Source organism: Cebidichthys violaceus, unplaced genomic scaffold, assembly GCF_023349555.1.
Source record: "Cebidichthys violaceus isolate CVI_PGR_0920_01 unplaced genomic scaffold, fCebVio1.0.p SCAF_312, whole genome shotgun sequence".
Taxonomy (NCBI): domain Eukaryota; kingdom Metazoa; phylum Chordata; class Actinopteri; order Perciformes; family Stichaeidae; genus Cebidichthys; species Cebidichthys violaceus.
Window position 1 is genome coordinate 1 of NW_027176498.1, and position 9,280 is coordinate 9,280.

The following is a 9,280-nucleotide window of genomic DNA, read 5'->3' on the forward strand; positions in this document are numbered from 1 at the left end:
CGGCACCCCCGACGTGGTCAGCACCAACACGGACGACAGGCTGGACGACCGCAGCGACGACCTCCTCTCTCAGGGGTCGGAGATCCCGGCGGACAACACCGATCCGGCGCAGGCTTCCGACGGCCTGTCGGAGAGAGACGGAGCGCTGGGACCGGCCAAAGCTCAGCAGAATCCTAACGAGGTAAAAATCTGTCAGTTGGTGTCATCTTCTTAGACTGATGGATTCACTTCAGCACATTTACTCAACAACTGTACTTAAGTTGAATATTAAAGGTGGGCCGACTACTTTAATGAGTATGTCCATGTGATGTTACTTTATCCACATTTCAGAGAACTCCTTTTGACTTTAAATACAATGAATTGTTAAAGATTAAATCAGCGGTTTCCAACCTCTCGGACCCCTACAAGAAACATTTGACTTCTATGACGGTTTCATTTAAATATCAGTTTGAGGCACAAAGAGGAAAAATGATCTATTAATTAAAAAAAAAAAAAAACAGGAAAGATAAGCGAAAAGTCAGAAAAGAAAAAAGATTAGTGTCGCCGAACTTTTCTTCTTTCTTAAACCATTAATAATCTCACGGCCCCTCAGATTTATCTCGGGACCCTTACGAGGGGGCCGACCCCTATGTTGGACAAACTCAAAGAAGACGAACTAGCTACACCTCGACCCGCTTCAACAGTAAAACGCTGCTCGCACAAAAATCGAATGAAGTCACATATGACACTATAACAGTCACAGAACGAGTGCTTTTACTTTTTGATGGTTGGAGCACACTTAGCTGATAACTCTCTCTCTCTCTCTCTCTCTCTCTCTCTCTCTCTGTAGAGCCGGGCCCTGTGTGACGACTCCGACTGCGACAGTGCAGAGCTGGATCAGTCGGGTAGCGGCGAGCCCAGTCGTCCCCCCAGCGCTGGAGCGTGGGTGTCTCCGTCTCAGCCCTACCAGGGGTCTCCACAGGCCCCCGCTACAGGACCTCCATAGATCACTGGCCGCTGGCCAAATACCTCAAGCTACTAGTAATGCAGAACGTTACTGTTGTCACGAGGGATCACACCTACTACCCCACTCAGACTATGACAAGTGGACTTATGGTGTCTCATAAGTTTGTTGGCTGGCAAACCTACGCCAGATGACATAGGACATTTGTCATAACCTGACATCAGATATTTTTGGCAGCTTGTGACATCAGATAAATTTAAAGTTCAGTCGGGTTTTTTTTTTTTTGTTTCGGGGCAAAAATAGTTACCGAGGTAAACTTAGCCGCCGCTCCAGTTCGGCAAAAAACCCTTCCACAGACGCACACGCACGCACAAAGGTTCCACACTTTGTTGTCCTTTAAACACTAATCCTCACTCTGGGAGCGTCCTCCGCGACACTCCACACACTAATGCATCGAATACTAATGAATAATAATGTAAATATCCATGACATTACCACATGAGAAATATCTAACTTTATTTTATTTGTAAGATAAAAAAAATTGTAAGACTAAACGGTATGCAGCCCTGTGAACAAACGCATGACTACATGTTTATAATTTATGATTCGAATGTGTCGGTTTTATATTTTGTGAAAGTTTACACTTTTTTAAATCCTGAAAGTATTACTTCAGTTACTTTTGTTTTTGTTAATAAATGTCAGCACTCAAAGAAAAAAAAAAAAAAAAAGGAATGAAAATCTCACCGAGACGTCGATCATGATGCTTAATTAGGATTCTCAGTAGGTTCTATATTATTTTTTTTAACCCTCCTACTGCTGAGTTTCGAATACACATCAGACATGATTGAGGTTTTTTTTTTATTAAGCTTATCAAAGAATGATATGATGGGAGACCTTTGGGTTCACTCAGAAAAATGCACTTTTGCCATTGTATGGTTTTGGAAATTGTTTGTTTTTGTTAGTAGGATGTGAAATGACAGACACTACCATTGCTAACCAAGGTACTATATAGTAACAAACACTGGTGCTCTAGTGAAGGAGTACTCCGCCGACTTAGCGCTGCACTCCTATAACATCGTCAGACTCCTGATGAGCCGCTTAAGAATAATAATAATAATAATAAAAAAAGGGCAGAACCAGAAAGATCCTCTTTAACCCACACACACACTCTATCTGGTCAAAACCTAGCGCCTACATTACCCACGATGCAACTCGATTCGGTTTGCGTTACGCTAGCAGCGGCTAGCATAGCTTTAAGCAGAGATGAGGAGCTTAAGATCACTTCTTCCTAACTCCACATTGTTTTTCCCCCCCATTTCTCCAAAATGAGGCCGACTCAAATGACATCACACGAGGCACTTTAGTCGTATAAAACCCACAACGTGATTTATACAACTTTGTAAGTCTTCGCGTGTGTGTATAAATGGGCGGGAGTTTCCCCCTTTAAGTTTAGAACCAAAAGGACTCCTGCGGTTCATGATGTTCATAAGCTTCGTAAGAACCTCAACGGTCCCCTTTAAGACCCCCGCTGACAGACGAGGAGCACTTCTGTGGTCATTAGTAGAACATAAGTATCCTTTGGGTTTAAATAGAAATGTTTTCTTTTTTATACAGCATTGCACATTGTACCTGTAACATAGGAATTATATCAAAAAGCAAAATATGAGTAACAATAAATAATGTATTGGTTAAAAAAACAAAACAAGTGTGTTTGTTTAAAAAGGCGGCCGTGTCATCAGATAGACAGCTGAACGAGAAATAAATGACTATTTTCAATGACTTTAAGCATGTCCAACCTGTTCCAGTGTCTTTTCTTGATTTACTACGTTCACATTCATGTTATATTAAAAAAAAAATAATAATAATCCCCCCCACAACACAGAACCGTGTTTTTAGGTTATTAATAAATCCGAGCTTGATATCAGGGTCGTCTAGTCGTCCCATCAGCTGCCTTCATGAACACGCAAACATAAAAAAAACGTACCAAAAAAAAAAAAAAGGATCGTTTAAGCATTTCACATCTTTTTTTTATTTCTGCATTTCATTTCTTCAACAATTTAATTGCACCCAGATCTACAATAGTTTGAAAACGTGCACAAAAACTTGAGTTTCTTCATCCTGCAAAGAATAATAAAAAATAAATCTGACACAGGCAAAAAAGGATCGCAGGAAACTAGTGTTAATTCTATAATTCTCCTTCTAGTTCATAATTTAATACCTCAGCATAATATACTTATAAAGACCAATAAGTCTTGTAGTTTTTTTTTTTTTTGCCCCTTGCAGCATTCCCCAGCCCTGCAGTTAAAAAAAATATTTTCTCTATTTAAAACAAACATTTCAATGTTATTATCGTCGTCATCGTCGTCGTCATTACTACGGTCTTAGTAATTTCAGAGAAAAGAAAATATTTTCCTCTCATTCAGGCCCCCAAACCTGGTGACCCAAGGCCCCACCCACCCTTATCAGAATCCAATACACAACAATGCCAAAAAAGTCCTGATCGAGAAATAGAACGGATGGAAACGCAGGAATGACACAAAACGATTACTCGGAAAATTAGAGGTGAGACAAAAAAATAAAAAATAAAAAAACGTAGCTTAAAGTTCTCCTTTTGACGCACTCAACGAGGGATGAATTACCTTCAGACTTAAAAAAAAAAGAAAAAAAAAAAAAAGGTATTTTCCTGCATACATCTTCACCTGGACATCATTTACACCCATCGGAACCCGTTAAACCCACAATGCCTCATTTAGGAAGTACAGCTTCAAATAGAAGATGGCAAATATCAATGAATTCTACTCTTACACAGAGCTGTGTATTAAATAAAAAATAAATAGATATTTAAAAGGGAAAGAACAGTCCATCTATAATGTTACAGTGTGTCTTTTTTTTCTTCATTTTTTTTTTTTTTTTTTTTACATTTTCTAAGAAAAATCTGACATAAGAAAAACATTTATGCCTTTTCAGATTTTTCTAAAACTTTTACCTATATCAAGAAGATCATACAGATATACAGTAAAATAAAAAGGAGAAAGTACAACAGAAGGAAGTCTTTTTAAAAACTATAAGCAAAAAGGGAATTTAAAAACATAATAAATAAATAAAATACCAATATTATGAGGATGGCGTAATTACAACTGAGGAGGTGTCGAACCAAAGCAGAGGAGAAAAACAGTGAGTTTATAGTACTTGGTTTTTGCATTTAGTTCAATAAGGGACCTCTTGGTAAAAAGTAGGGGGAGGGGTTACGTTAGGTGCTGATGAAGATCCTCCATGTCAGTTGGCTGCGAGTCCAGTAGCTTCAGAAGAGAGCCTGAGGAGCGAGATAAAGAACAGGAACACTTTAATAACGTTTGACTTAAAATACCGAACACAAGCTCAAGTGTGACACGTTGCTTGTCGACATTGTTCTCCTGCAGAATGTCGTTTCCACCATTACGTCCGGGCCGGGCTGCTCACAGCTGCCTCGCTATGTAAAGCCGGTAGCATCTCTGTCCACAGAAAGACGCTGGAGGGCTTTTATTTTGAAAACGGAAACGCAAAGTGTCGAGTTAAAAATAAATATTGTTGCTGGTTTGATGTCGATTTTCTGTCAAAAGAGCATTTTTGCTGTGAAATGCACGAGTCACGAAAAAAAAAAAAAGACTAATACACAAGAACTTAAAAGCCGGTAGTCTCTCTCTATCGACACTAGAGGGCTTTATTTTGAAACGGAAACAGGAGGTTTTGAGTTTAAAAAAAAAAAAAAAAAAAAAAAAAAAATATATGGTTGCTGGTTTGATGTCAATATACTGTCAAAAGAGCATTTGTATTTTTGCTGTGAAATTAATATTGATAGATTTTAAAATGACGTAAAATAGAAAAAAAGACAATTTAAATTATAAAAAAAAAAAAAAAAAGATAAGAGGGAAATCATAATCAAAATCCAGACTAAACGGGAAGGTTTTTTATTATTAGGTTATTTTAAAATCTACATTATACACTGATCAATTTGACAATAGTATTACCAAAGTATTGGAAAGTTAGTTTTTACTGAACATTCCAATACTTTCTCATTATTATTATTATTATTATTATTATTATTGTTAATAATAAGAATAAGAATAAGACTGAAAGTGTCTTTTGCTTCTTAAGTCAAAAGGGCAAAATTGACATGATGAAAAAAAAAAAAAACAACCCTCCAGAAATCAAATTGAAAGAATCGTATTATGTTCTTGTCCTGTGAACGTTGAACTCATTACACGTACAAATTAAAACAGTTGGACCTAAAACGCGGCTTTGCTCCAGTGTGAACTAGCCGCTCCGTGACGGACGCGCTGCGGCGGCGTGAAGCCTCTTACCGGGCATTGATCAGGTACTCAGCCAGGCTGATGCTGCCGTTGGTGCCGGTGATGGTGACCTGTCTGTCAGTGGAGCCCTCCACGGGGTTGGCGATCTTGATCTGAGCCCCTGACATCGAACGGATCTCATTGATCTTTGTGCCCTGACGGCCAATGATGCAGCCAATGAGCTGAGGAAAGAGAAGAAGAAGAAGAAGAAGAAGAAGAAGAAGAAGAAGAAGAAGAAGAAGACGAAGAAGAAGACGGTGAGAACACACCGGAACCTTCAAATCACACAAAACAGCAGGAAAATAAATCGCGTTTCACTGCGAAGAACAAAAGAGTAAATTAGCAAAAAAAACGGACTCAAACGCACAACTCACATCGTTTGGAATGGTCAGCTCATGAGAGCCAGTTTGTGCAGAGGCGTCCATCCCAGCTGAAGAAATGCAAAGAAAGCCCATGAGTGTTGACTTTTGGCAGATTATCATAAATCTACAGTAATCGCATTCCCTCTTTTCAATCTGTCCACCTACCCTGGAAGCCCAAGTTGCTATGTGCAATGGGGAAGGGGCTCTGCTGCATGGCCAGCTGGTGAAGTTTGGTGAGCTGTTTTAAAAACAAAAATGGCGAGAAAAGGACGCAGAGAGCAAACAAAAAGCACGAGTGAGGACAACCCAGAACACACGCCGAATGCTGGAATTTTGAAATGATTTCTCTATTTGTAAGTGGTTAAAGTGATGAGAGGAAAATATGAAATGGAACTCATGAGTTAGCCTAAAAAAAAAGGGGCGGGGTAAAAATATATCATTAACGTGTTAAATAAGTAGAATGTTTAGAATTGTTAAATGGATATCAGGCAGTGGGGGGGGGGGGTTGGAGAAATAAAGAGTCAGTGGGATGAAATAAGAAGGTGGCATGGCTTTCCGAAGATCGAAGTTGCAAATATAAATCGGATCACTTACAGAGGGCCCTTCACTTACATCAGGCTGTGGAATGGCGTGCTGCCCTTGGACAGCGTATGCCTGCAAAAGGAGACGACAACACTCAGGAGGGCGTGGCAGCGTCTCACACACACACACACACAGTATACTCAATATCCATCAGTACAGAACGGAGCCGGGCCACGCTACAGTAGAGTGGCACAACCATAGCTCCAGGATCATTACAATTTTCAGGAAAACATTTTGACACCGAAAAACGGGAACACCGCTGAGACAAACAAACGCTGTTTACCTGACCACCTGCAAAGATGACAGGAGAGCCTGAGGGTTTGGGTCTGTACGGGATGGTCACTCCCTTTGGTGGAGACTGAGAACGCAGAAACATCCGCCACTGAGTATCGAGGTAACTTCAACAACAACAACAACAACAACAGAAAACAACGAAGCATCAAGAGCATCGTTAATCATCGTCGCCGTACCTCAAGCATGACGACGCAGATCTGCTTGACACACTCAATAATGGACTGTGGGGTCCCTGCAACAGTGATGGCACGCTCTGTTGAGTTGGGCAACATGTCCCCTGCTACTTGTACCTGAGCTCCCGCTGACTGCAAAGACACATCCACGAAACAGAGACGACACCGGTTAGGACCAATCCGGGATGAGACACAAACTTAACAAACGGGAAAAAAAAAAAAAAAAACGAAAGAAGCACGAGGACAAACCTCTCTGATTTCCTTGATCTTGCAGCCGCCCTTGCCGATGAGCGAGCCGCACTGGCTGGCAGGCACGACGAGGCGCATGGTGACCGGTGGTTTGCTGGTGGCTGTACTGTTAGTCATTGAGGTGCTAATGTCCTGGAGGGAAGGTGAGATGACAAGAAGAGTTAGAGGGGGGGGAAACAAACTTGAAAGTGTCGATTCTGTTGCTTTCAATGTGTCCGAGAGCAAAAATCTAACCTCCTCCAGTTTCTCAATGATCATGGAGAAGGCTTTAAAAATGGAGGTGGTGGGTCCCGCGAGGGTGATGATCCTCTCCGGACAGTTCCCCTCCGAGATGTTGATGCGAGCCCCGCTCTGCACAGACAGGGGGGGGAAGCAAAAAACGGGAAGCATCTTCAGTCACAGCGGTATCACATGACGAACGAGTCACTGAAACTACGGACGCATTTATTCTTGTTTACCTCCATCTAAAATGAATAAATAAATGAAAACACCATACCTCCTCTCTCATCTTCTTAACAGACTCTCCTTTCTGTAAAGGGAAGCACAAACGCACAATATTTACAAAACACACAAGGGGAGCAAGATGTAGATAGTAATCGTTCTGGCAGCAAAAACAACTCACCTTGCCAATGATGCTCCCAACCTCCTGCAGAAGAAAACAACAAAAAAAAAAAAATGTGTGTTAAAGCAATAAGCCCAGTCCTGACCGTCACTGGGAGAGGATCACCACTTAAGCATCGGGTCTTTTAATAAACCCCGTTATCGAACATTGCATGCAGTCACAACTCACCTTCCCGTGCATGAGTAGCCTGATGGTTAGGGTGACATTAAGTCCTCCTTCGACCAGGCTTGAGTCCATTTCTGCGTCTAGATCCAGACTGAAAACGGGTCAACAACGTGGGTCTTTGGTCACTGGTTGAACGTCTGCAACAGAGTGGAAAATGTGACCGTCAGGGACAAATATAGTTACTGGAAACTATGAGGACATGTCGGCAGAAAGCCTTCAAAAAAAAAAAAAAGAAAAAAAAAAAAGAAGAAGCTGTCAGTGCAGATCAATGCAGGCGGGTAACACCTTCACTTTAGCTAGTCACGCCTAAATAACGACTCGCTTCAGTGCAGTAATTCACGTTAGACTGGCCCGGGTTCACTCATTAGCACAATGACCCACTGTCTCCACAGAGGCCACGTCTATTTCCTGGCATCAAACAGTTGTGGCGACACAGCTTTACGATTTATAATAGGGCATGAAAGCAAAAAAATGAATAAATACCCGGATGTTGGCTACTTCGAGCCGCGCGTGCATCGACTGCCGTTAGCAACAAGGAGGCTCGTGGGATAACGTTTACATCGTAAATCCTATTTTGGAGAGAGCATCGCAGCTAGTCACGCAAGCAACAAATGGAGGCTAAGTTAGCATCGCGACATCACTACTATAACGTACTAAATACACTCCTACGGGGATGACTAGGCTGTGAGGACATTTAGTAAAACACACGTTAACCACGGCGACTAGTAGCTAACTCCTAATCGGCCATAAAGTTAAACACAGTACTGTAATTTTCCACCAAGCTCGCTAGCGTTAGCATCGCCTGATCCAGAAATTAGTCTGGTCCCGCGGCCTACGGGGCGCACTGGAGCTACGCCGTGTTATCCCCGTCCTTCACTCGGAAACAGAAACAAAGCCGTGTGTTTTTTTAGAGGTCTTACCCGAACCGTCCCTTGAAGAGCGTTCAGGGGGTGGGTAGGGTGGCAAGGGTGGCAAGGGGAGAGGTTCGGGAGGGAGTTTTAAAAGGATCCGGGGAAGAGGGAAGAGACGCTGCTGTTCGATCGGACTCCACTTCTTCTGCTTGGCACAAAAGACAAAATGCAAATTCAACTTTAACCTCTCAACGGCCCCGCCCCTTTATACGGGTCAGCCCCGCCCCCCCACCCCGGAGCGCTGCCGCTGCTTTTATTTTTTAATTAAAATTAAATTAAATTAAAAAAAATGTCATTCAGGAAAGAAAACACTTCTGGTGGTGTTTACACTCATTTACTTTAGAGAGTTATTAATGTTTGCAATGAATACAGAGCAGATTGATGTATTAATCGATAATGTGATGTTGTAAACTTGTGGGCAGTGGGATGGAAGTGGATATTTCATAAAAAATTAAGTTAATGATCACTCTGGATAACATTTGTATCAAAATAAAACATAAAATAAAAAATGAACTGGCCTCAAACCCTACTTTCACCGTTTTATTGTCAAACACAACAGTATGGGACCTTGATTAGAGATCCTAAGAGCTAAAAATGAGAATTGATTTTGGAAAAAATAGAGAGAGAGAGAGAGAGAGAGAGAGAGAGAGA

The 9,280-nt window shown here is 41.5% G+C and overlaps 1 protein-coding gene and 1 long non-coding RNA gene across 3 annotated transcripts; one reads left to right on the forward strand and one right to left on the reverse strand.

Moving 5' to 3' along the window:
• The first annotated feature begins 14 nt into the window (after positions 1-14).
• Positions 15-3,402, forward strand: LOC137882429 (uncharacterized). The gene is made up of 2 exons (XR_011103953.1): positions 15-181; positions 830-3,402. It is a non-coding gene; the product is annotated as an uncharacterized lncRNA (long non-coding RNA).
• Positions 2,949-8,794, reverse strand: LOC137882428 (poly(rC)-binding protein 2-like). 2 transcript variants are annotated; one of them, XM_068724731.1, is made up of 13 exons: positions 8,639-8,794; positions 7,722-7,855; positions 7,554-7,577; positions 7,428-7,460; positions 7,166-7,282; positions 6,932-7,063; positions 6,686-6,814; positions 6,499-6,573; positions 6,246-6,287; positions 5,799-5,871; positions 5,646-5,701; positions 5,284-5,453; positions 2,949-4,256 (listed from the first exon to the last, which is right to left on the reverse strand). In XM_068724731.1, exons 2-13 carry the CDS (start codon positions 7,788-7,790, stop codon positions 4,220-4,222), a joined length of 957 nt encoding a protein of 318 aa, XP_068580832.1. In that variant the 5' UTR covers positions 7,791-7,855; positions 8,639-8,794; the 3' UTR covers positions 2,949-4,219. The 2 variants fall into 2 exon arrangements, with proteins under 2 accessions (XP_068580832.1, XP_068580831.1); XM_068724730.1 differs by having other exon boundaries at positions 6,228-6,287.
• Positions 8,795-9,280: the final 486 nt, after the last annotated feature.